At 41.6% G+C, this 26,518-nt stretch overlaps 1 protein-coding gene across 1 annotated transcript in view; it reads left to right on the top strand.

Moving 5' to 3' along the window:
- Nucleotides 1–916: 916 nt before the first annotated feature.
- The window catches only part of FYB2 (FYN binding protein 2), a 103,039-nt gene continuing 77,437 nt past the window's right edge, over nucleotides 917–26,518 (top strand). Inside the window, exon 1 of the mRNA XM_058680832.1 lies at nucleotides 917–1,272. Coding sequence (XP_058536815.1) covers nucleotides 1,264–1,272 — 9 coding nt within the window. The 5' untranslated portion in view covers nucleotides 917–1,263. The remainder of the gene's footprint in view (nucleotides 1,273–26,518) is intronic.

Genomic DNA, 26,518 nt, shown 5'->3' with positions numbered 1-26,518 from the left:
CCGGCCCGTTGAGGCTCACTTGGGGAGTGAATCATCGGATGGAAGATCTTTCTCTCTGTCTCTCCTCCTCTCTGTATGTCCGGCTTTCCAATAATAATAATAAAATCTTAAAAAAAAAAAAAAGAGGTTGTGGGCCTCCAGTGGGACTGCCTCACTTTTGCTCCTGCCTCCTCTCCCCTGCTTAGAGCAGGAGAAACTGTTCACTTAAAGATCTTGGCCTGAACAAAGCAAGAAAAAGCACACGGGCTGCCTAGGACAGGGCTCAATGCTTCAGACTCAGCACAGTTGCAAGGCAGCAAGTGGCAACCAAGGTTCAGGTGTTCACCTCAGGGTCTGCCACAAAACGAGAGAGAGAGAGAGAGAGAGAGAGAGAGAGAGAGAGAGAGAGAGAGAGAGAGAGAGAGAAACCAAACCCTCCAGAAAAACAGTCACATTCGAGTTAGCGAGATCTGGATGTAATCCCTGATTTTCCTTTTCATTACCTACGCGGCTGGACAGGGTATACAACTTCTCTAAGCAGCTTTTTCCTTCTCTTTGAAACTGAAAGTAACAGAGCAGACACACACACACACACACACACACACACACACACACACACGAATGGTTACTGTAGGAGCTGAGTGTCATAATGCATGGAAACATTAAAGATTTCCTCCTCCAAAACAGGTCTCTGTCCCCGGAGCTGCCACTGTCCCCTACCTCTGCCTTTTCTGCCTTTGGGTCCCCTGGCCAGAAAGAAGCATCTTGTGAAGCAAAGTAACCGACTACAGGAAGGAGTCAGCTGGGGCCTGAGACTAAAGGAGATTACACTGTTCAAGCCCCAGCTTTCCCTGCTCACAGGGAGGGAGCTGTTTTCACTTCCCAGCAACTCCCCCAGCCTCCAGCAGGCTTAACCAAGTGCAGTTCCCAGGAGTGGCATGACTGTCTGATCAGTCCTGGGACAGTTGGAAGAGCTGCTTGCTGGGACAGCCTGGAGTGTGTGGCTCTGTGGACAGAGGCCTCCCTGGGAGGAGGAGGAGGTTGCAGGTGCTTGGTGTCCACCAAGCTTGGAGGATAGAGGTTGGCTGGGGTCCAGGCCAGGGTGGGGGTGGAGCCTCAGCCCAGGTGGGGCAGGTGGAGCCTGGGAGCTCAGGTGTGTTCAAGGCTGAGGGAAGTGAAGCCTTTCTGGCCAGCAGAGGCGGAGGAGCACAGGCTGCTGCTGGCTTCAGGATCCTGCTCTGGGAAACAGCGTTTCTGTTCCAAACTCTGCCTTGCACAAGAGCAATGGAAGAGGTAAGTTGCTTGTGTTTGGTTTGGATGTCAGCTTCCTCTGTGTCCTTTCCTGCCCTTGAGGGAGAGGGTAAGGCGTTCCTCCTAATGGGAAAGCAATGAGAGAGGCTACCTAAGTGTGGTGCGCCAAAGGAATGTGAGGCTGGAGTCTCTCAGCGCTCCTCAGCTCTCACTGGCTTTGCCTAGGGCAGTTGAGAGTAAGGAGTGGTTGCCTGAGTCTAGTAGTCGTCCTCCCAATCAACCCCACCCCAGTGTGAGGGGTCCAAAGGCTGAGGGATGGTGGCTGTCTCAGGGGGAGCTGTTTCTAGCTTGTTCCCCCAGCGGTCTCCTGTGAGTGTCCATGGTCTGCCTATGCCTGTGGGTGTTGACTTGTCCACCTGCACTGTGTCTGGCCACGGTCTGAACAGAGGGGAGAGCTTGAAGCAAAGGATCTGATGGTTGCTATGCAGTGCTAGCTGTGGCTAGAGTTTGGATCCTGCTCACTGTTAATGCTTGTCATCTGGAACCCATGTGTGTGTTCTCCTGGGCTCTGGGTTCCTCACCTGGAATGTAAGATTACCACTAGAATAGTGAGTTTGTGAAATGACTGAAGGTATTTGAAAGATAAGATGGTGTACAGAGAAGTGCCCAGTGCCAGGTTAGTGGTGTTTCCTTCCAAGCAGGGGTCAATGCTGCTTGGCACACCTGGAGCTTTCTCCCCCTCACTGCCCACTCTCCTCCAGTTCTCTCTTCTGGTCCTCCCTGGAGTGCTTCTCTTCTGTGTGTGTACACATGTGTATGGCTTGCTCATAAGCCACCTTTATTCTTTCATAGTCAGTTCATTTTCTCCTGAGGAGTGTGTGTGTGACCACCCAGATGTTTAGCTTTAAATCAGACAAACAACCTGCCCCAGCTGTTGTCTGTTCCATACACATCTCTCCAAATCCAGGAGCTGAGTTTGGAAAGATGTGGGCAAGGAATACCCCAGTTCTGCTCCTGTCTCTCTCCTTCATATGCTGCTCCCCTACTTCTGATTACACTTCACTATTTAGCAACTGTTGAGGAATTTGCCATGGAAATGTACCAGACCAAGTTTGCACGTGCTAGAGTCAAAAGACACACACATCATCTACCTTGCCCTCTTTAATGGGCAGAATCTTCAGTGATATCCATTAATTCAATTCAGCTAAGTGAGGAAACTGATGACCAAATGTTACCACTTGCTCAGTACAAGAACCTGGTACTTAGTAGCACTGGAAATAAGCTTGCCTTGTTAATAACCAGCAGAGTTCCAATCAAAAGCCAGGCATTGCAAGAAAGAGCACAACAGAACAGGCAGACTACTGGTCAATATAGAAGAAAATGCATATTGGTCAGCTCATAATATTTTCAAGAGGTGACATCATGTGATTCCATAGCTTTTTATTCCTGGAGAGAGGCAGACAAATATAAATGGCTTCTCATCTTAAAAGGAGGATTTTGTGTAATTAAGGAAAACCATTGTGCTCATTTGTACACTGGTATTTATTAAATACTTGTTTTGTGTGGTTGGGCCCTGTTTTAGGTATTACAGATGCATCATGAAATCAGTCAACATCCCCTGCCTTTGTATGCCTTAATATGTTAGTGGTGGGGGAAACAATGGATGTGTGTGCATACACATGTATGCTGTGAAGCTGTGATGTCTGATTGGTTAGGTGTGTTCAATGGGCTTTTGGCTCTGATATTTTCAACCCAGGATGGCTTTATTATAACCACATTATAAGTCAAAGGGCATTTCTATATTATAAGTAGCATCAATAGAAAATACTGATGTATTGAACAAAAAACTGAAAGATGAGGAATTGTCAATGATCGAAATATGTAAAACCTGAATATCTAAGACGGTGAAGTTGGTCTTTCCTGAGAGCTTAACACGGAGCATGCCTGAGAGGAAATTAAGTGTTGCTTTTAGCCATGATGTATTTGAGGGGATGAATGATTTGGATATTTGAAATTAGGGTTCAGGTGATATAATCAAGACAATATTAGTTTGTGAAAAAATGGAGCTCGAAGCTTCTTCGGGGATTGGTATTTGGTTCAGTGGGTGAGATCCCATGAGATGTCCATATGCCATATCAACCCCCCACAACCCCCAGAAGGAGCTGGTCTCCAGAACTCAGGCAATGCAATGCTGCTGTGTGCACAGTGCGTGGCTTTTTGCTATGGCAGATCTTCTCTGCAGATTAGTTAAGAGAGCTGGTGGTAACACTGGGACAGTGCCTTCCCTGCCAACCTGGGAGGTGTTTTGTATCACATTACTATTTTGGCTCACCAACAGCATCAGCTGTGCTTAGCTATTCAGAGAAGAAATCTGAGAATTGTTTATTGCTGTTCAGCATGGGAAATGGACATAAATGATCTTGGGACCATAGTCAATGTTCTTCCCAGTTCACTGACTGGTTTTGTTTGTCATGGTGGTATAATCTAAAATAATAAACCCTGTGAGAATATTTTTAAATATTAATCAAAATAATCAGCATCTTGTTGGATCCACTAAATTAATCTACAAATCATGAGTCTCAGGAATAACCTCATTGACTTAGTATTGTGTTACTTACTACTTTTCACTATTTTTTTATTGCCGCTATATTCTTGTTTGTATAGGTAGGAAAGAATCCAAATTCAAAGCTAAATCTGTTTGGTTCCATACTCTGTTCTCAAAAGCTGGGCTTCTTTCCTTGATGATAATGACCAGTGTATTGGATGCAGATTCTAAAAATATATAAATCAATAAACCTGATTTTGAGATGGTGTCAGCCATCCACTCACCTTTGGCTTTAGATAAAACTTACTTTGTCTGAGCTTCAGTTTTCTTATCTCTTTCTTTTGATGCTTACTTGATAATTTTGTCCATAAAGACTATACAGAATAATACATTTGAATGTACTATGAAAACAACAAAGTAGAATACTAAACTTATCATTAGAGTTGCTGATAAAAGAATTCCCCAATCCAAAATGTGTAGCAGGGCTGACATTAGAATTGAAACCACTTTCTAGCTCTCCACCTGCCCGCCTTTAGTAAATTAATCAATAGTTTTAAAGATCAGTGTTCAATCTTAGACAAGAGAAAAAAAGGGACATATTCTTTAGTTTTACTTTATTTTTCCTGTTAGTGTGATACTAGTGCAAACAGAATAGATTTAATGTGGTTCACAGACAGAATTCTAAGAATATAATGATATTCACTTTCTCCTTCCCTCCCTTTTATTTCTCTCTTACTTTCTCTCTTCCTCCCTTATCCCTCCCCCAGGGAGACAAGTTGAAAGTCCCCTTACAAACACAAAGCATTATCAGTTAAACTTCAGGATTAAAAGGGGAAAGCCACATCCACATCCTTAAAAATATCATCTAACACAAAAATAAGGTAAACAAATATTATCATCCAAAAATAGACTGTGTTCATATTTTTAACAACACAGAGTTCCAGTGCAGAAGTCTTTTTACAGTTTGAATCAGGGAGGAACCATTACTGCATTTGTGTCCTCTGTCTGAATCCAATCTCTACTGTTCTTGTCTGTGTGCCATTAGGAAAATCATTTTATGTCTGTAAGCCTTGGTCTTGTTATTTACTAACAGGAGCTTTAATAGTAATATGACACCTTAAAAGTGCCTAGCACAAGAAATGTCCCTTGGAGCTGGAGGGCGGGTCCCCTATGACGAATTTGGTATGTGTTTTTCTGCCTTACTCTGATTTCCATGTCATAGACAAAGGATGCCAAAGCCTGGTTCCATAATGCTCAGAAACAAGTGAATTTGCAGATATGCTAACTAGTTGTGTGCTCTGAATTCTCTCTGGGTACTTGCTGTAGTGCCATGCTTAGTGAATATTTTGTTAATCTGATGGCCCAGGAAGGGAAAATATTTTTTTCAGTATAATTTTCAGTATAATGTTTTCTGCCAGTCTCTTCAAGTAGATGAATTATCCCATTGAAACCTTATAAATTCCCTAAGAATAGTATTATCCCTATTTTACAAATGAGGAAATAGATTCTTCAGAGTTATATATTCTCAAGGCTCATGACTTAAAAACCACAGAGCTAGGATTTGAGCAAGACATTGGACAGAAAGCTGTAGATGCTCAACCCAGAATATCACACTACATTTTGAGTTCATTACCCACAGAAACAGGCATAAACCTGGAGATGTTAAGCTGTAAATTCTTATCTTAAATTTGATTCAAAGTGAACTTGATTTATTTCCAAAAAAAAAGGGGGGGGGGATACCACTAAATCAGTAATATTTTGAAACTTTTCCAAGAGCAAGGAATTCTTCTTTGAGACCAGGTACAAAACCTTTGAAAATCAACACTCAAAGTGGCAACTGAAGACTCTGATTCAACCTGTCATTTTCCAAATGAAGATTCTGAAGATGTGACCAAAGTCACATAGGATATCACTGCCAGAGTCATGAATGAGTCTTTAATTTTTCCTACCTGCCTGGCTGGGAGAATTAGATCCTCAACAAGGATGTTTTATGTTCATCCTATGAATGATTTTAATACCAGATATTGTTTTTTTACCTTTTTATGGAGACTCTGAAAATTAAGGGATGTCCCAAGGAGTGCAGCTTCAGCTTGAACCCCTAGAACTCTCAGCTGTGTCCATAACTTGCACTGAGCCGTTTGCTCCAGCAAGATGCCATCCTGTCTTACCAATGTTGGTGTCATGACTAGACATTCCCCACCCCTGCTCAGCTTCTAGATTGAATCTCAGTTCCTCTACTTACTGGTTGTGTGTTTTTCAGTAAGTTGCTCAACCTCTCTGAGGCTCTCAGTGGAGGGAATCTCCTGACTTAATGATAATGCCTACGCTAGTGCTAGATTACCTAGATTAATATAAAAAGGATGCTTTGACTTATACTTGCTGCGTCTAAGTGCTTCAAAAATATTAGCAGCTGTTATTGTTAAGGATAATATCCACCAAAAAATTGCACAGCCCACTAGGAAGCAGACAATGATAGGGAAACATATAACATTTAAATATCATGGAAGAGGAGATTGTATCCCAAACATAAAGGAGGGCTGGAGTAGAAAGAGATTCACAAAATATCTCAAGCTGAAATCTGAAGAAAGGCAAGGAACAGTAACAGCTGGAGTCCAAGGATGCCCTGACTGGACTAGCAATAGGTGCACTGCCGAGGGTGGTTGAAACTGCGCTCCATGTTCTCTCTGCTGGGTGCACAGACTAGCTTAGCTGTGTTCCCTTGGAGAAGATACTTCAATCCCTACAAGCTTCAGCTTCTTTGTCTATGAAATTACAATAATAACAGCCAGTCTCATCTTCTTGCTTTGGTATTTTTGTAGATTTAAAATGTGCATTATGTGTGAAGATCTTAGCACATACCTAACACATAGAATTTAGATCAGTTATAGCTATTACAAAAAAAAAAATCCATCCTAAAATTTCTATGCTACAGAATGATAGAATTTATGGAAATGAAGGGCCTGAAAGAAACATATGATAATGGGGGGATGAAATATAAACAGAAGGAAACATGTATTCCTAGAAGAGCACAAACTGAAATACTAAAACCCAGACTCCTTTCCTAGCTGTACACAAATATGGGCAAACTGCTTAACATTTTTAGGCTGGGTTTCCTCATCTGCAAATTGAATTGAGGTTACATCATTTGCCTTCTTCCATGGTGGCTCAACAGTCAGATAAGATCATCTATGAGGAAGTAGTAATTTGCAAGTTACCAAGCAATATACAAATGCCTGGAGTGGGAAGGTATGAAGATTGAGTTTGCTTTACTCTCACACTGTTACTTTAAAGGTTTGAATATGTTTTCTTTTTTTTTTTTCTGATTTGTGTGTTTTATTTTTTTTTATTCATTAATTACATTGTATTATGTGACACAGTTACATAGGTGCTTGGGTTCTCCCACCCCTCCCCAAACCCTCCCACCATGGTGGATTCCTCCACCTTGTTGCATAACCACAGTTCAAGTTCAGTTGAGATTCCCCCATTGCAAGCGTATACCAAACATAGAGTCCAGCATCTTATTGTCCAGTCAAGTTCAACGGCTTCTTAGGGAGACCCTCTCTGGTCTGAAGACAGAGCCAGCAGAGTATCATCCCAGTCAATTAAAAGCTCCAACATACCATCAGCAAAAATTTACATCACTGTGGAATTAATTGACATAGTAATGAGTAACCAACATGTTAAAAGTAAATGCGAGTTCCCAGCCACCTTCTGTGACCACCTCACCTACACTTCAATTTTAGTTTATACACAACATATAACATTCATAACATAACATGTTATACATAACATCATATCATCTTAAATTAAGGCAAACATGTGGTATTTAACCTTTTGGGATTGGCTCATTTCCCTTAGCATGATGGTTTCCAGTTTGGCCCATTTGGCCACAAAGAACTGCATTTTGTTTTTTTCAATAGCTGAGTAGTATTCCATGGAGTAGATGAACCATAGCTTTCTTATCCAGTCCTCTGTTGATGGGCATTTTGGTTGCTTCCATGTTTTTGCAATTACTGATTGTGCTGCTATGAACATAGGAGTGCATGTTGGTTTCTCATAAAACAATTGTTCTGGGTAAATTCCTAGGAGTGCTATTGCTGGATCATACGGTATGTTGAATTTGAGTTGTTTGAAAATTCTCCATACTGATTTCCATAGAGGCTGTACCAGCCTGCAGCCCCACCAGCAGTGGAGTAGGGATCCCTTTTTCCCGCAACCTCGCCAACAAGTGTTGTTGGTGCTTTTATTCATGTGGGCAGTCTTACTGGCGTCAGGTGGTACCTCATTGATGTTTTAATTTGGATTTACCTTATTGCCAGTGAACTTGAGCATGATAGTATCAATAGATGCAGAAAAAGCTTTCGACAAAATCCAACACCACTTCCTGCTAAAAACCCTAACCAAGGTAGGCATAGATGGAAAAATCCACAACATAATTAAAGCCATATATGAAAAACCCAATGCCAGCATCATACTGAATGGAGAAAAGTTGGAACCCTTCCCACTGAGATCTGGAACAAGACAGGGATGTCCACTTTCTCCACTACTATTCGACATAGTTCTAGAGGTACTTGCTGAGGCCATAAGACAAGAAAAAGAAATCAGAGGAATCCAAATGGGAAACGAAGAAGTCAAACTCTCACTATACGCAGATGATATGATTCTTTATGTAGAAGAGCCAAGAGACTCAATACAGAGACTGCTAGAACTTGTACGAGAGTTTGGTAGAGTGGCAGGGTACAAAATTAATGAACAAAAATCAACAGCCATAGTGTATGCAAGCATCCCCAAGATGGAAAAAGACTTAACCAGCAAGATACCATTCAAAATAACAGAGAAAAGTATGAAATATCTGGGAATAAATCTAACCAAAAATGTAGGAGACTTATTTGAAGAAAACTACAAACTACTTAAAAAAGAAATTGCACAAGACCTCAAAAGATGGAGTAACATCCCATGCTCCTGGATAGGTAAAATCAATATCATTAAAATGTCTATACTGCCAAAAGCAATATATACATTCAACGCAATCCCAATCAAATTGCCCAAAACATTCTTCATGGAACTGGAAACAATGATCCAAAGGTTCATCTGGAAGCACAAAAAACCACGGATAGCTAGAACCATCCTGAAGAACAGGAAGTTAGCAGGGAGAATCACAGTTCCGGACCTCTGGACATACTATAGGGTAGTGGTTATCAAAACAGCGTGGTACTGGCACAAAGATAGAGAGGAAGATCAATGGAGCAGAATAGAAACACCAGAAGGAAACCCACACAGATACAGCCAAATAATCTTTGACAATCCAGGCAAATGGGAAGGTCTGTTCAATAAATGCTGTTGGGACAACTGGTTGATAGCCTGCAGAAACAAAAAGATAGATCCACATCTCTCACCATACACTAAGATCAGATCTAAATGGATAACAGATCTAAACCTACATCCAGAAACCTTCAAACTGTTGGAAGAAAATGTTGGAAACACACTGCAACACTTAGGGGTAGGCCCTCACTTCCTAAAAAAGACTCCAAATGCAGTAGAAATCAAGACCAAAATAAACAGTTGGGACCTCATCAAACTAAGAAGCTTCTGTACAGCTAGAGAAACAATCAACAAAGTAAAAAGGCAACCCACAGAATGGGAGAAGATCTTCGCACACGACATAGGTGATAGAGGGCTGATCTCCAGAATATACAAAGAACTACAAAACAACCAAAACGTCAAAACAAACAAACCACTCAAGAAATGGGCACGGGAACTGGGCAAACACTTCACATAGGAACAAACCCAAATGGCAAATAAACATATGAATATGTTTTCAAGTTGTCATTCTATCTAGAATTGATTACATACTTTCATTGGCTTTAACATCTGTTTAAAATTACTAAACTCATATGAATTAGAAATATTGGCAGTCATGAAATTGCACTGGTGAAATCTACTTGACTCAAATATTCTCTTGACCTGCCTCAAGGTTGGGGACATTTTTTAAAGGGAAAGACAAATATAAAAAGTTGTTTGCTAGTTGCCAAAACGTGTAATACTATTGTCCAATATATGGGGAAAACACAATTAGTTGGTACTTGTTACCAAATGAACAGATAGTTTTATCTAAAACAGAAATTTAATCTATAAAACTGCAATTTTTGTGTATTTGCAGCTTACCGTATTTGGGCAGATACATGTTACATTACTATGAATTGTTAAGTAGAAGCTATCTGAGAGAAAATATACTTACCAAGATGAAACATACATCTGTCTTTCGTAATTTATGACTTCCCTCTTACTCCTTAAAGGTGCCAGCAGTTGACCCTTTTGCAGGTTCCCTGCCTCTTCATGTTAGTTTTGCAGCCCCCAGATTAAAAGGATTTCCTCATAGAAGACTTCCTAGGATACCCTGATAATACCATAGCCAAAACTAGTTATTGTTTACCAAACATTCTTTTTTGTTGTCCTTACATTCCCAGCTTTTCACATCATTAAATTGACATCATGTGACAATTTTTGACAACGGGTTGCAAGTGGAAGTGAAGTTCTGGGCACCTGCAAGGAGGTGTGAATTTCTGTTTTTATCTCCCCTGCTGTGGTATTATTAAGGCATGTGTAGAAATGGTGATGTCACCAGATTGTGCTCCCTGAATGATCTTGAGTCGACCTTCAGCTTACATTGGGAATCTATCATGTGTGGACCATGCTAGGGATTTCATTTTAAAACATCAAGGTTTGGGATTCTCCCACCTACTGTAATGTACTCCTGCCTTTCCGCCCATTCTATGCAAAAATTCTCTGTCAAAGTCCATGGGTTTGTATGCTGCGGACCTGTAATAAATTACTGTGCACTCAGAATAATAAAGCAACACAGATTTAAGCTTTTTTCCCCTGCAAACTCCAGTCAAAAATCTGTTTCCTGGCCTTTTTCGGCCTCCTGACCAGCTGCATTCATCAGCCTGTGGCTTTTCCCCAAATCCTCAAAGTCAGCAGCATGGCATCTTTGCTACAGTGTGGCTTCTGTTCCCTCTTTGCTTCTTGGAGACTCTGCCTTCTTCCAGCTTCCCTCTTATTGCACTGCATTGCAATGAGCATCCCATCTCCAAGGTCCAAGTTCCAAGTTCCTTTCTACACTGGGCAAGGCTTTGGGGTAAACAGTATTCAGAAGGGAAGGATACGGTGGATACCAAATGAACTCTTTCTCCTCCTCACTTGCTATGAGACTAGAGTAGTACTTTCAGGTTGAGAAAGAATGTCACAGAATCCTAGCCATGAAGGTCCTGCTTCTAGCCTCGCCCACTGCTTGGATTCAACCATTCACAAATCTGATAACTACTTTTGGTTGCCTACTCACCGTATGATGGATGCTGTGCTAGATGCTCAAAGCCAATGCTGATTGCACACATTCTTCAAAAGGCCAATTCTGAGTGAACTTTTTCCATGCAGAATGTTCTTTTGGTGTGAGGCCTGTTAAATCTGTTCTTATGTAAAGATAATGTCTTGAGTCTTTGTTGCATTTTACCTTATTCAAATTGCCACCATGTTTAATTTTGTTTGATGTTCATAAGCACCTGTGTGAGACAAATACAATTCATTATATTTTCAATAGTATTTCCAGAAATACAAAGCAGATTTTATATCCTAATCTGGTCAAGGTTTTCACTGACTTCCATGTTAAGTTCTGTGAGTAATCATTTTGATATTGTTGTTCAAGATTGTGTTAACAATTTCCTCGTGTGTTTGTTCAACCTGATCATGAGTTTATAGCTTCTTCTCCATTCACTGTCAAGGTGGACTCTAGGATTTCTAATTCTCACCCCAAATTTTCAAAGTCAGAAATCATCCCATTTTACAGATGAGCAGATTGCCCTTTTAGAAAACTAAGCAGTTCTCCAAAATTTCAGTCTGGCCTAGTAGACATGCCAGTCTTGGGTTGTTTGACTCCGACATTGTGTGTCAGTGACTGAAAAGCTTACACCTCGTTCTTAGGACTCCAAAACTCATACAACCTGGCAGTCAGAATATTTGATCATTGCACTCCCAGTTCCCATTTGTTTCCTCTCAAGGCTAGGCAACTATCTGTAATTTTGTTTTCTTTGTTGCCAGCATCACATGACATTAAAGTTTTATTACTTCATCTTGTCTAAACACAGACATCTTAATGTTCTGGTAAGTCATACATTTTAGGCAGTAGAGTCTTCCTCATCGTTTCTATCAGTTACTTTGGCTGTTTGCTCCAAGCTTGTGTCTTTAACAAAAATCTGACCTAGCACCCAGAAGAACAATTTACAGCCATCTCTGCAACTGGTTACCTTTCTCAATTTTTTTTCTTGCTAACATCTGTCTTGGTATTTTCCAAATTTTATTGATATACAGGAGCCTTCAGGAGGAAGTAGGAGACGCACAGGTGGATTGAGCCTATGCAGAGCAGCAAAATTGGCTAGTCTGAGGCCGAGTTGAGACAGAGAGGCATTGGACAAAGAAAGTAACGGCACAGGATAATTTCAAAACTGTAGAACTGAAAGGGGAGATTGGAGTGAAAGTGAAAGGAAGCTCATGGGAATTCATGTTACTGAACATAGTAGAGGGAAGCCAAAAGTGAAAGTTTCTGTTATTAGAAACTGAAATGCCCCTTATCAGACCTGATTAATAGCTTTGTTCCTCTGAAATCCTGAAGTCAATTTTAAGTGTAAATGTTTATTGAAGCTGTGCTCCCCATCACACAATCCTTTTCAAATGATGATGATGGTCATGACCATGATGATCATGGTTGTCCCTTTACTTCTCCACTTCCTCCTCTTCCCCATTTTCTTCCTCTTCCTCATCATAACTCTCTTTATCCATAGCACAACAGTCCATCAAAACATTATATTGTGACATTCCTTGTGCTAAGCCCAGAACCGCTGTTAACACCTGGCTTAACTCCTGGATTTGAGTAATTGTGTCCCCAATTTACTCATCAGTAAATAGGGAAATAGAGATCTGAGATAGTGCTGTAGAGGTGGGAAAGCCAGAATTTGCCGAGCATTGAGCATTAGCTAAATTTGTGTTGTAAATAATCCTCTCTTTGTCACAAGCTGAGAGAACATGTAATGTGGCCACCCTCAAACCCAGCTAGATGACAGAACTCAGTCTGGATTGCACATGTGGGTAGCAGGGACTCAAGCGCATGGATCATCACCCCCTGCCAACCCAGGTACATTAGTATGGAACTGGATCAAAAATGGAACAGGTGATTTGAACTGGTTACTGGCATGCTAGTGTCACAGGTGGTGGCTTGACCCACTGTGCCACAATGTCTGCTACTTCATTTCTGTCAAAAGTCATTAGGACGTGGTAACCTGCTGAGGACCACCAACACCTCTTTTCCAGGACACAACTAGGTCTCAGAATGTGTTGTTGCTCCCCCAACCTCCAAACACGAACAGTTGGCCACTTTGCCAAGGAGAAAGAAATCAGAGGTCAATACTAGGAGTCTTTGTCAGGTACAGTGGGTAAACTCACTGATGTTATAAACTTTTCTCACAGGAAACTCCAACTTAGATAGTTCCTTGAGTAAAGAAGTTTAATGAGTGGTTTGGCAGAATATGTTTTTAAAAAGCATGATGACTATTCAAACTTCAGTTCTCAGTTAGCAAGAAATTCTCTAGTAAAGGGCCTCTCAAAGCACCTTGGCCTGCCTGCTTCAACCACTTTGAGCCCAAAATTATGGCTGTGCTAGTGTGTTAAAAAAAAAAAAAAGGCCGAGGCATCAAGATCATAGCTTTCCTCAGCAATTTAATAGCTCTTCTAGCTCAGGCAAGCATCCTCAACAGCGAAATGAACTTGATCACTTCTCTGTCACAACCTAGTAGAAGAGTAAATCAAACAATCTCTGAAAATAGCCTAACACAATGTGGTGTCAGAAAAATATCTTGAGCTTTAGAATTAGACATCATTATTCAGTCAAAACTTGCCTCTTAATAATGATACAAACTGTGACAACATCAAAAACAACAACTGAGACTGTCTAGAAAATGCACTCTCTACCAGGCACTGTGATAAGAATTAAACTGGGACTGTCTAAGTTCATTAGACACATAATAAATGCTATTATTGCTGTCTTTATTGAAACAGAAAACAGGAAAGTGAAGTCCTGAGATACCTAACTAAAAATGAAAAAGCCACAGTCTAAAAGATTACCTGACGTTACAGTCCACAACAGGCTATTTAATCCTTAAGTTAAAATGCCTCTATCTCCTTATCTATAGAATGGAGATGAAAATATATGCTTTGCCAGCTTATTGGATGAAAAAGAAGCAATGGTTGCATAGATACAAGCTCATTTGTTGATAGGGGGATGATACGATACAATATGATTATGATAATCATGATGAAAAGATAATTGGCTCCTGGGTCTTGAAAACGATTGTCCTTGCTTATTATTGGAAAGGGGGTTATTAAAAAGAAAATCAAACTGCAGCTGCTTTCTTTTGCCTAAAACGAAAACATCTAACACCTGTAAAATCCAACCCAGTTGCCTGGAGAATGATGTCTTTGATTTCTTTCCCTGTTTGTTCATACAGCTGGGATTCCAGTATAAAAAAACAAATTAAGAGGCTAAAATGGTCACATTGGCTGAGGAATTTATACCATATGCTGAAGGTGAAAGTACTAACATGGCTCAAAGAGGTTATTCAATTCTTCTTTTTCTAGCATCCAGTAAACTGCCTTTATATAAAACTGCCATAAACCCAAGGGTATGAGTGGCTGTCTTGTCTGGGTTATTAGGGGGCAGCATGGAGAGTAAGAAACCTTTCCAATAAGGATGCTCTGTGGTCAGTTTTTCCAACTCCCTGGCAGGCGGTTGGGAGAAAAGTTTCCCTGACTTGCTCCAGGTTGCAAAGTCAAATGAATGTGGGGTAGGTAATTGGAAAGGTACAGCTGGAAATTGGGTGATTTGAGGATCTGGTCTATTTCTGGAAATCATAAATTCTGATTTGAGGTTCTAGTGCCCAAACTGTTAATTTGAGTCCCTATGCTGCAATCTGCAATTTGATCTTAGTATCTGTGGCCCAATTTCCCCTCTAAAGCTGTTGCCCCATCACAAAATGTAGTTAGACAGCCTTTTGGAACCTACAATCAACATGAAACTCACTGCCTCAACTCATTGACTGACTTCCTAACAATGAACTTTGTAATCAACAGGTGCTGCTTAGTTCTTCACTTTGCTTGACAGTTTCTGTGTAAGCCCGCGTCGTGACTGAGGGAATCTGGGTTTCACTCTGTCATGTTTCAATCATGTGGTCAATGTGATTAAATCATCATCACTGTCATTGAATCATTGCTGTCCTTTGTGAAGGCCTCCTGAAGCGTAGGAATGCGCGTTTCATGTTGGCAAGTTCTGTTTTAACGATGGAATGAGATCTAACCCCATTTCTCACCCTGCCTCATCTCTCTATTAAACCAGACTCCCTGTTCTGCAAACTCACAGCTGGCCAGCCCTTTCAGGGTTCAGGTCATTTAAATGCTGCTTCCTTGACCTATAATGCCCATAGTCTTTTATAACTCCAACAACCCATTTGTTCTCTCCTACCTCACCTTTTCCTGGAAATCCTCCTTCCTTCCCAAACCCGACCAGGTTTTCCTCCTCTGTCTCTGGTACTGGACCCTCCCTGAAGTCACAAGGGGTTGCTGTTAGCTTTTGATGATGTGTCCATCTACCCAATAAGAGTAGGAACACTGGCAGGGAAACACACATGTGTCTTGTTCATGTGTGTTTTACAGAGTAGGCATGCAACAAACAATTGTTGGGTGAATCTGAGGAAGGAGTGGCATCTTGTCATGGCAGAAGAGGCCTTTTGCAGCGCAGCGTTCACTTGCATGGCAAGCTTTGGCATCATTGCTGGGTTCCAAATGCAGTTCAACCACTCAGTAGATATGTGGCCTGAGTAAGCTGCAGCAATCTCTAGTGTGTGCGTGTGTGTGTGTGTGTGTGTTTCTCTTCTTGAATAGCACACCTCAGAAGTCTCTTGTAAGCAGTACAAAAGTAAGGTAGTATACACATGTGCTATATGCCTGCAATACTGAGAAATGGAATCACATAAAAAGACATAGCATAAGAATTTTAAGACATCTTTCATTTAGTTTATCCAGAATTACTTCTCATTTTCATCTATCTCCATAAATGCATACACAAATGCATAAATGCATAAATGTTTTCTAAGTAGTTCAGGTTGATTAAAAAAAGTGTATGCTATCTATCTACTTACTCTGTGTGCTTGGGCAGAGTGACTGAAGCCTTTTAGAATCCCAAAAACAACAACAACAACAAAATGCAATCCTGCCCATGTATCTGAGGGCCTGAGAGTGTGAGTGGAGCAGGTACAGGCATAGATTTCCCTAGTAAGATTAGCTAACCGGAAACAGAGACAAGCAAAGGCTGCTATAAAACCTTGAAACCGCTACTATCAGCTCAACCCAGGAAGAGGCTTCTGGAAGGGACTGATAGTTCTGTCAAATCTCAGAATATAACAATATTTGGCCAGAAAAATATATGCAGAAGGACAATCTAGGCAGAGGGAATAGCATGAACCTATGTGCAAAGGCAAGTGCAGTCTTATTAGAGGGCTGAGTTAGAGAAAGCTGTGAGTAGTAGGGAATGAAGCAGGTGATGTCACTGGGGGCAGAATAGAGAGCATCTTAGGTATCCAGGTAAGGGGTATTATTTATCCTAAAGATCACTGAGTGCCACTGAAGGGTTTTAAAGAACAGACTGACATGATTGCATTTTAGATGCATCATTGGAATGCGATTCATTTACAGGTGTCTAAGAAAGCTTAAAAAGAAAAAAACCAGCATCTTCATTCAAGGTCATCACTCCTGACACCTATCCGTTCACTTCATTCAGTGTTAGTTTGAAAAATATTTGTTGCCAGGTGTGGAGGGCACACGAGGCAGAGCAGGGTGGCCGGTCCGGGGTCGCTGGCTGGTGGGCCGCGGCCTCCTGGCGCGGGGTGCGTGGGCAGCTGAGGGGCGTGCTCCCTGCGGCTCGGTGCCCTCTGCGTTCCCAGAGCCGGGGCGCCCACAGCCCGGCTGGGCCGGAGTCCGCACGGGAGGTAGTGGCCTGGAAGAAAGAGTAGGGTTTTTTTTTAACTTAATTAATTTATTTATTAATTTCATTGCATTATGTGATACATTTTTTTTATGCATTGGAATTCCCCCCCGCCCCTCCCCAACCCCCCCCCCCAGCGGATTGCTCCTCCTTGTTGCATTTCCATAGTTCAAATTCAGTTGAGATTCTTTCATTGGAGGTTTTGACCAATCATAAAGTCCAGCATCTTATTGTCCTGGTAAGTTCCATGGCTTCTTGGTGAGACCATCTCTGGTCTGAAGGTAGAACCAGCAGAGTATCATCCCAATCAAGTAAAAAACCCAACATAATATTTACAACCATTTACAACATTATGGCATTAATTGACGTGGTATTGATTAACCAATATGTTACTAGGGAAATGCAGGTTCTTGACCGAAACCTGTGACTTCCTCATAGACATTTCAATTTTGGTTTATATTCAACCATGTTCCATATACCTTAAAATGGCTATAGATTGCTATTCAGCTGTCTCTTGTCTATTTCAATGTTAGTATTTAGCATTTTATAGCATTGAAGCATGATTTTGCTAAACCTGGTTGTTTTTTGGGTAGTCTAACTCTATAACTTTAACAGGACCAATGTCAACAGTTTAGGTGAATGTTTTTGGGAGGGGTGTGCAGAGAAATCTTTATCACCCCAGAGAGGAGTAACTGATCTTTGTGTCCCACCCAGTGAGTTATAAGTGCATCCTGGCTGGGCTGACAGCTTCCTTTCTGTTTCTAAGCATTCCTAGTTGTTCTCTGTCTATTCTAGTTTGTTTGTTCATATGTTTGTTTCTTATGAGGGGTTTCTGGAGCAATCCTGATGGTCCTTACAAAAGAGGGTGGGGACCCAAAGTTGGAAACAGGCAAGGGCCAGAGAAAGATCCTCTCTCTAGTTCCGAAGGAAGTTTACTGTTCTTCTGTTTCTGCGGACCGCTCAGGGATCCTGGTTGTCGTTCTGATGACCCTGGATCCTGCAAGGCAGGAATCGGGCTTCTTCCATCCCACATTGTAGGTCCAAATGGGGATGGGTGACCTCAGAGTTCTTGGCCTCTGAAGGCACTCCTTTTCCCCCATGGTCTCCTTGGCAGTAGGGATGTAGTCCTTGGTGGTCGTACTGAAAGTCCTTGGTGAGGCTCCGGGAGTCTTCAGGGTTGGGATAAAAGCCTCCTCCTGTCCCCCTTTTCCACTCTGGGGTCGCCCCCCTGCTCTATGCGTATGACCTCCTGTTAAGAGGTTGTTAGGATTGCTCCTGATTCCCCCCACATGTCTTTGTAGTTTTGCTATTGTCTAATGCTGACTCGAGTCTGCTGTCTCTGAGTTACCAGTTATGATCCTGCTGGGTAAGCTTTCTCCCGTCTTCCTCACACCTACTGGGGTGGTGTAAGATTTCTCTGCTCTCCCTCCCCATATCCAAGTATCATAGGGCCTTACAAATTTATTAGGTTTTACATTTCTTAATGTAGATCATAAGCAATCTGACTCATATCGATTGTTGGTTCATTGGTTACTTCACAACGTCTTATTGCATGAGATACAGGCTGTTTGGGGTTGAAATAATAATACTGTTTTCTGGATTGGGGAGCGGCCCAGCCAGGCCGGACCCGAGAACGAGGACCAAGCATGCCAAGACCACCGCTGCAAGGCGGTGAGGGGTCCAAGTAGGGTTTTAATCAGCCCTAAAGGTTCGGCGGACAGAGGAGGGAGGGTTTTCCTCTTGTGGGGTAGTGGCCTCTGGTTTACCAGAATTAATATCGCAACTGCGTCTCTTGTTGGGTGGCACCCCTGTTCAAGAGGAGTCGCCCCGCTGAGCCGAGTCCAGATTTGATACTGACTTTGGACCGGAAGGGCCCTGTGGGCTGCCATTGCTGTTGGTGGCAGTGTCATGGAGATGGTCCGAGGACTTGCCTCGTCTGTGCAACCCCGGCCGCGTCTGCCCCGAAAGCCCCGTTTGTTAACAGTACTCTTGTTGCTGTGACGATGGCACCGGCTTCCTGCTCTGCGTAGCTGCGTCCAGTACTGCTACTTCCCGGTTCCAGCATACTGCATTTCACTCCCTCTCAGTTGTAATGTTGTCCTAGCGGCCCATGCAAGCCAGAGCCAAGTGCTCGTGGACGTGGGTGTCATCACAGTGTGGACCGAGCTCTGTAGAACAGGGGCTTTGGGTGGAGGTCAGCAACCCGAATGAGGGAGAGGATTCGCCCCGGGAGTGAGGGCAGCTGGGGAGCCAGAGTCGGGTGGGGCAGGTCAGGAGGAAGTGGAGAGGGCAAGACCTACCAGTAGCAAAGGTGCACCCTGGAAGCCCTGGGGAGCTGGGAACCCTGTAGAGACCTGCTCTAATTGCCCTAAGCTAGAGCTTGGGGTTGGCAGCTAGTGGGTAGACAATATGGAGGACTCCTACTAATAGTAAAATAAAACATAATAAAAAAAAGAAAAATATTTGTTGTGTACTAAGAGTCACTCATGCTTGAACCTGTGGTTTCTACAAAAGACATAAATGCTTCTCTACCTACCCTAGCAATGTCCATAGAACATGGGCAAGATAAAGCATCTATCTACTTTGAGTACTTATAGTAGGACAAGAAAAGTAGGGGCATGAGACTATAAGAGATTACAGATTAAAAGCTGTCAAATGTATCCCTGAATCTCTTTCTTGGTCCAGGTCCTGAAGTGGTTTCAAAGTAATACTTCAAGGTGATTCATAAAATGTGGAATCTCATGATATTGCATTTCATGGGGGCAGGCTTCCAGTGACATTGTATTTCACTGGGGCAGGCTTAGAAACCCCGTGTACAGCTAGAATTGATATTCATTGCTAGAAGTTATCTGAAAGGGACAAGTTAAGTTCTGAATAAGCTGATCACTGGAAGCATCTGAACTCTGCCTAGAATGATGAGCAGAATTTGGATAGTAAATATCTAACACAGATATCCCAGATGCTAGGTGAACGCTGTTCCTTGGCCTATTTACTGGTATAGTCAAACCCTGCTTCATGTTAGAAGAGGTGCAGGACTGTGTGGCTGCAACAAGTGTAATGGTAGAGAAACACATACCTTCGTTGTTGCAACTATGAAACATTGCCAGTTTTTCATAAATGGCATCACATGATCTGAACTGAGCCAGTAGAACCCTGAAGAATGCTTGGGTGAGACTGGATTACTAGTTAGCAAACAATTACAAAAAAATCTAAGTAGAAGTTTCCCTGTTGGTTTAGAGGTTAATCATGCAGCTGCCTTTATGCCACGAGATAGGACTTTCTTTTTCTCTCTATTCCTTCCTTCCTTCCTTCCTTTCCTTCCTTCCCTGTTCCCTCTTTCCTTACCTTTCTCTCCCCTCTCCTTCCTTCCTTCCTTCCTTGTTTCCTTCCTTCCTTCCTTCCTTCCTTTCTTCCTTCCTTCCTTCCTTCCTTCGACACTAAGTTTTAAAATATTCCTAGGAAATGGATAGGAACAAATCCATGATCCTGTCCCCACAATTCCAATATCTAATGTTTCCTGAAAAAAATCACCAACTTTTAAAGATTTTTTCTTTTACTTTAAAACCTACTTTAACCAACATGAGACAATTTATAATCTCTATTGCACATCAGATGAGCATGAATATGTCCTATTACAGAAAGGTTAACATCTTTGATTGCAGCATGCTGCCTCAGAACACACTAGGGTTTATAGATACAGACTTTATAATCCAGCACTTTCCTAAACCAGAACATTTTTCAATGCCAAAATATATCTGACCCAAGAACTTGCATGATTGGAAGCCTACACTATTATTGCTTTGTATCTGCCAAAATGAAGTCTGAAGGAATCTTAGTGATTTTCCAAAAATCAATAAGTGAGTAGTGGTGAACAGGAAAACGAGGAGGCAGGACTCTAAGATGGGCTGACCACTACTTTCATGTGGAACTCTGGAGAGATGTGCTGTGCCAAATCCACCTTGGGATTCTTGGATGAAAGTTCTGATGGCTCTATAATTGGCGATGGATGTACTGAACATCCTTCAGGAAGAGAGGAACATAGGCAGACATAGACCAGAAGGAGGCAATATGATATAACATTAATCCAACAAAAGCTTTCTGCGCCAGAGAATCTGTTTATAATCACCATACACAGGAAACAGAGATTCTTTATTGCCTCTTCAGGTGATTAGACATCCTCAGTAAGAATGGCCTTGAGGAAGAGAAATTGCCTGCTTGCTCCTACCCTCCTCACTCTATATTTGGCTCCTCAAATCTCTTCACTTGAAAATATTATGTCTGTCCATCTCTGTACTATTGTTTATGTCTTCCTTTAGCCTCCAGTGTCTTCATAGTCCCCTTTCTCCAATGAAAACCCACCTGTATGGTAATCTCATTTCCTTAGGGAAGAATTCTCTAGAAGAACTAGGCCAAATGAATTCATTTCACTGTAATCTTATTGATAACATACATGGAATTTTGGGTGGCTAATTGTTTAATACTGCCTTCATTCAGTGATGCTCTCTGGCCTTTTGAATTGTTCAGTATAACTGATTTTAGTCATCAGCTGAAAATACAGCAAAGAAAAAGATATATTTGTGCCATGAAAAAGATGAAACTTATTTGAGGATACAAACTAATGAGCAAAAATGATATGCCGGAGTCCAGCTCCAGCCGAGGTTCGGAACTCGGGAAGGGTGCGTGGATGAGGCGTGAAGAGAGAAAGAAGGAGACGGACCACCAGATTCCTTGATCGTAGTGGACCAAGCGAGAAAGCTGTCTGCTTTATTTATACAGAAGCAGTACAAAGTTTTTTCTTAGGGGCATATTAACATAGCTTCAGGGGGGCACAATTTACAACTTCTTGAGAAATGATTGAGGAAGGATTCCACATTCCTTGCTTATCTTGGCTTGCCAGTCTTCATCTGCTCTCAGGTCTGGGCTATAACCTAGGCGCCATCTGTATCAACCAGACCCCTATCTTGTATGAGTTAAAAGGTCTGGGGCCTTGTTCTATGGGGATCAGGATTATTGACATTAGTTGGCCATAGGTCTGTAAGCTCACAGTTTGTTAACCAAACAAGTAAAGCAAGGGTAAAAACGGCGGAAAGAATTGCAGTTAGCAATGAGCTAAGTTACTCTATTTAAGTTTCAACTCTACAATGGATGAGCGAGTGTTTCCAAAGACAATTCTACAAATTGTTTCAGTATTAGGCAAGGCATTATCCATTCCAACGTTGCAACCAAGAGTTTTTCAGTAGACAACACATCTTATGCAGTAATACACTCCTAATACAATTCTTGTTCTACAACTTATCTATCACTAAATGGGAGAAATACATCAAGAGAGAAAAAACATGAAGATCTAAAACAAAAAGTTATAAACATTACATTCCTCTACAACTGCAGGCTCTACAACTTCATAAGTGATCAAATAATAATCAAAAATATCTCTTTATGATGTTAGTGAAATCACCCTATATTTCCTCTAGCTAAAAATTTATGAAAACAACTAAAACAGCTACATTTTCTATATTCTAAAGAATTGCAAGGACAGGCTAACCTTTAAGACCACAGTAACTATATTTTTTGCCTTAGCAGGATAGGCTTCAGGGTTACAGTAGCTATATTCTTCGTCATAGCAGTATGGCCTTTAGGGTCATAGTAACTATATTCTTTGTCATAGCAGAATGACCTTTAGGGTCACAGTAACAGGATAACTTTTAGGGTTCCTCTTATCAAGCCATTCCCCAGAAAGCATGATGAATATCTGGGCCAGATTTTATGGCAATGGGTAAACAGCACAGACTTAATTATACTCCTTTGTGTAGTTAAAGGCCCACTCACCAGGACATCCTCAGTAACATTAACTCTTAAGCTCATGTTGGTTGTAAAAGCCATCTCACAGGGGCAGACAATGCCTCAATAGATTACATAGTGGGGTGGTTGAGAGTCCATGCGAGGGGGAGTGAAAACTGCGTCAAGGTGGTCAGAGATGAATCCACTTAGCCCTGCTAAGCAGCTGGTAGCTCCCCGGGCCCTGCCAGTCAGGGAGCTGTTCTCTTCACACCTTCGTGTTATACACACCTACTGCATGGCCTCCATCAATGATAAATTAGGATGTAATAACATCTAGCTAGAAATAAGCAGTGACCTATTCCAGAAGATTAGCTGGTGGAGGAGAAGAGGGCTTTGGATGAGACTTGGAGAAATAGAGGTTACCCAGTGCATCGTTCCCCAGTCCATAACTTTTTCAGGATCACCAGTGACCACTGAATAAAATCTTAATTCCAAAACTTGACCTCCAAGTTACTGCAAGTTCCTCCTCCAGTAGATAATTTCAGCTCCTACACACAGCAAGGTAGGAAAAAGCCACCTGGGATTTAATCCTGCCTCAGGTACAAATTAAGAATAGGAAGAAAGTTAACCAGAAATAGTTCTTGATACTTTATTATGTCTTTTATTGAGGCACAGGAAATGAAACAGAAATGAAGGAGGAGAGTTGATATATTTCCCAGAGGGTCATTTTAGTAATTGTTCCTGAAACCTATAAAGAAACTTCAAAAGGGTTTTTGGAAAAATTGAATTTAAAGTAAAATTTATTTGGTGTAAGTTTATGTCAAAACTAATGATGGATTTTTAAAATAATCTGCACGTTGCATGAATTTTTTTGAAGATTTTCTCGTACAAGAAAATGAAGACATGAGGGGAGTATAAGCAGAGAAAAAGTATTGAAGTCCATGAGGCCAGAGAATTGCTAGAGTTGGGGTATTTGAATGGGTAAAGTCAAGACAGTTTGTGTCCAAGGAGGCAAGAAAGTTGGAAAGATTATATAGGTCCTACTGGCATTGGAAAGAGGTGAGCCTACTGCTAAAATCTTAAATAAATGAAGGAATGTGGCCAGGAATATTGCAGACGGCCTCAGTAAGACACCATAGTTTTTGTTTGGCACACTCTGTGTAGGAGTTGGTGTTTCAAAGAAGGGAGAAATTATCTTGAACCAGAAACGAGGAGTTAAGAAAACCCTGTATCTCACCTCTTGGATCAGGAGATGAGTGCAGAACAAAAAGTCATACACAGCATCAGGGGTTTGCATCCTCAGAAGAGATACCAGTCAGAGCAAAATGTGTGTGGGATTGGGAAATACCATGTCGTAGTACAGTAAGCCTTCATCTGTTGCACCACATCCCATATGAGTAAAAGTTTGAATCCCAGTGGCTCCACTGTTGAACCAGCTTCCTATCAATGGTCTTGCAAAGCAGTGGAGGACAGCCCAAGTTCTTGAATCTCTGCACCCACATGGAATATCTAGAAGAAGCTCCTGGCTGCTGTTTTCAGCCTGTTCCAGCTCTAGCCATTGCTGTCATTTAGTAAGTAAACCAGTAAACAGAATATTCTCTCATCTTTCCTCTCTCCTCTTTCAACAAGTTTGGCTTTCAAATCAGAATACATATTTTGAAAAAAGGTGCTTAGAGGAGCATGTTCACAGAGGAGACTGGTGATGGGGAGACTTTTTCTGATTAATGATAGAGTTTCCAGAGAGCTCAGAGGAAATGCAGGGGAGGTGGGGAAGGGTTGAGACATGAATTCAACCCTGGATGTCTGTGCAGGGTAAGCTGTGTGTGATAGAACCAGTGTGGCTCCCTGATGACGATCGCTGTTATCAAGGATGTACTGATGTTTTAGGTGAAGGCGAGTCATTGATTCACTGTTGCCTACTATTTAGGATTGAAGGCCCAGTCATCTTTAGTGCTAATGTAAGGGTGTGTGATGGTAGAGGTACAGTTTTTGTATTGGGATCATGGGATTCATCAGGTTGTCTGTGTCTGCAATGGGCAGTGTCCTGGCAGGAGAAGGATGCATTCTGCTGGTGGCACTGCAAGAGCTATTTGGCTTCTTCTTTAGCATCTGGCACATGTGTTTGCAACTTGATGGGTAGAGTCTTACTAGGAGCACAGCCCAAGAGTCAGACACCCCCCCAGGCTTTGTAGCCCTTGACCCAAGCCTTACAGTAGCTCCATGGAGTGAGTGAGTGAGCACTGCAAATATTAGCCCCGATTTACAAACACAGGACATTTACCTTGATCAAGGTCAGATGTCTATTATGGCTGGGACTGTTATTTGTACTTATTATGAAGATCAAAATAACTGTTTGAACTAACGGGTAATGAGAGAGTGGTGATGGGGTACAATGAGTGGTTTTCATGTATTCATAGCAGAAGTTTTTAAACCTTCCAGCCTGTGTCTATTTAGAAACTCCTACACAGAGTGTACAGGAGCAGTATTTCAAATGATACGGACCTACTGTTGTTCTTAACCCCTCCTAGAGCACCTGGGTCCTGGTGCCAGGAATACAGCCTGTTGCAACATTATTAAGGTTTATTGTGGTAGCATAGCTTGAACCAGAGCCCTTTTATTTGTGGAGGGTAATTCAGATGATAATTTCCATTGGCTTTCCTTTCGTTCTATCCTAGTTAGGATTTGACAGCTATCACTACTTTTCTTTCTGGACTCGATTTCTTTAATCCTGCTGCCTTTGCACTTTGAATTTAGAGTTTAGCTATGCCTCAAGACTGCTGCATTCATTTACTAACAAAGGAGTGTGCAGATTTGTGATAAACCAAAGTCATTCATCATGCCTTTGTTTCTTCCCAAGGAAGACAATATTCTATGATTCGCAAAATTCAAAAATTTATTAACATTGCACTGAAGAAGTATGAGTTAAGAGGCAGGTACTTGGTATAACAGCTAAGATATCTGCTGAGTTGCTACCCTTCCTATCCAAGTGCCTGGTTTTAGTTTCTGTCTGCTCTTAGTTCCTGCCTCCCACTAATGTGCATTCCTGCGGTACAGCAGGTGGTACGTCAAGCAGCTGGGCACTGTCAGTCATATGGGAGACTTGGGTTGAGTTGCTTTCTCCCAGCGTCAAAGTCTCAAAACAGGAGTTTCTCCTCTTAGATCTAGCTGTCTGTATTTTTCTGAGGACTTTCATACCCTGAGCCACTATTCAGTTTCCAGTGGGGTGTGATGGATGTCAGCCCAGCGAGCCATGGCATAGAGGAAACCAGGAAGAGTCTAGCACTCTACAATGTGCTAGAAACCAGAGATCAGAGCCTGATTTTTTTTCCCACTTGTAATTTTATTCTGAAGGTAAATATCATTGAATTCGATTTTTAAAATTTTGTTATTTGATTTTTTTATATCACCTTATATATTAAATGAAAACTATCTTGAAAACTCAAGATACATGGTCACAATAAACTTATATAGCTTACTTAAAGATTTTAATAACTACAATAATTTTCTCATCTCAGTATAAATAGCAAAAAACTAGATGGACAAATGTAAATTAGTTTCTGGAAAGTTTTTGTTTTTATTTCAATAGAACAATTACAGTTACATTTTGTGGCATGTGTGTGTGTGTGCTCAGAATCACAAATCACAATGAGATATTGCTTCACCCTAGTTACAGTGACTATTATCCAAAACCAAAAACTAACAAATGCTGGTGAGAAAGTGAAGGAAAAAGTACCCTAAAACATTGTTGGTCAAAATGTAAACTGGAGCACCACACACTGATTAGAATGTCAAAGTCCTTTATTGCCAGCAATGGAGAATGGACTCATGCCCTAAAGACCTCTGGCCCCTGAACTACAGAACAGCAGTGATTATAAAGGCAAAAA

The sequence above is a fragment of the Ochotona princeps genome, chromosome 2 (genome assembly GCF_030435755.1).
Source record: "Ochotona princeps isolate mOchPri1 chromosome 2, mOchPri1.hap1, whole genome shotgun sequence".
In the NCBI taxonomy this organism is placed as follows: Eukaryota; Metazoa; Chordata; class Mammalia; order Lagomorpha; family Ochotonidae; genus Ochotona; species Ochotona princeps.
This window is presented reverse-complemented; position numbering and strand designations above follow the sequence as displayed.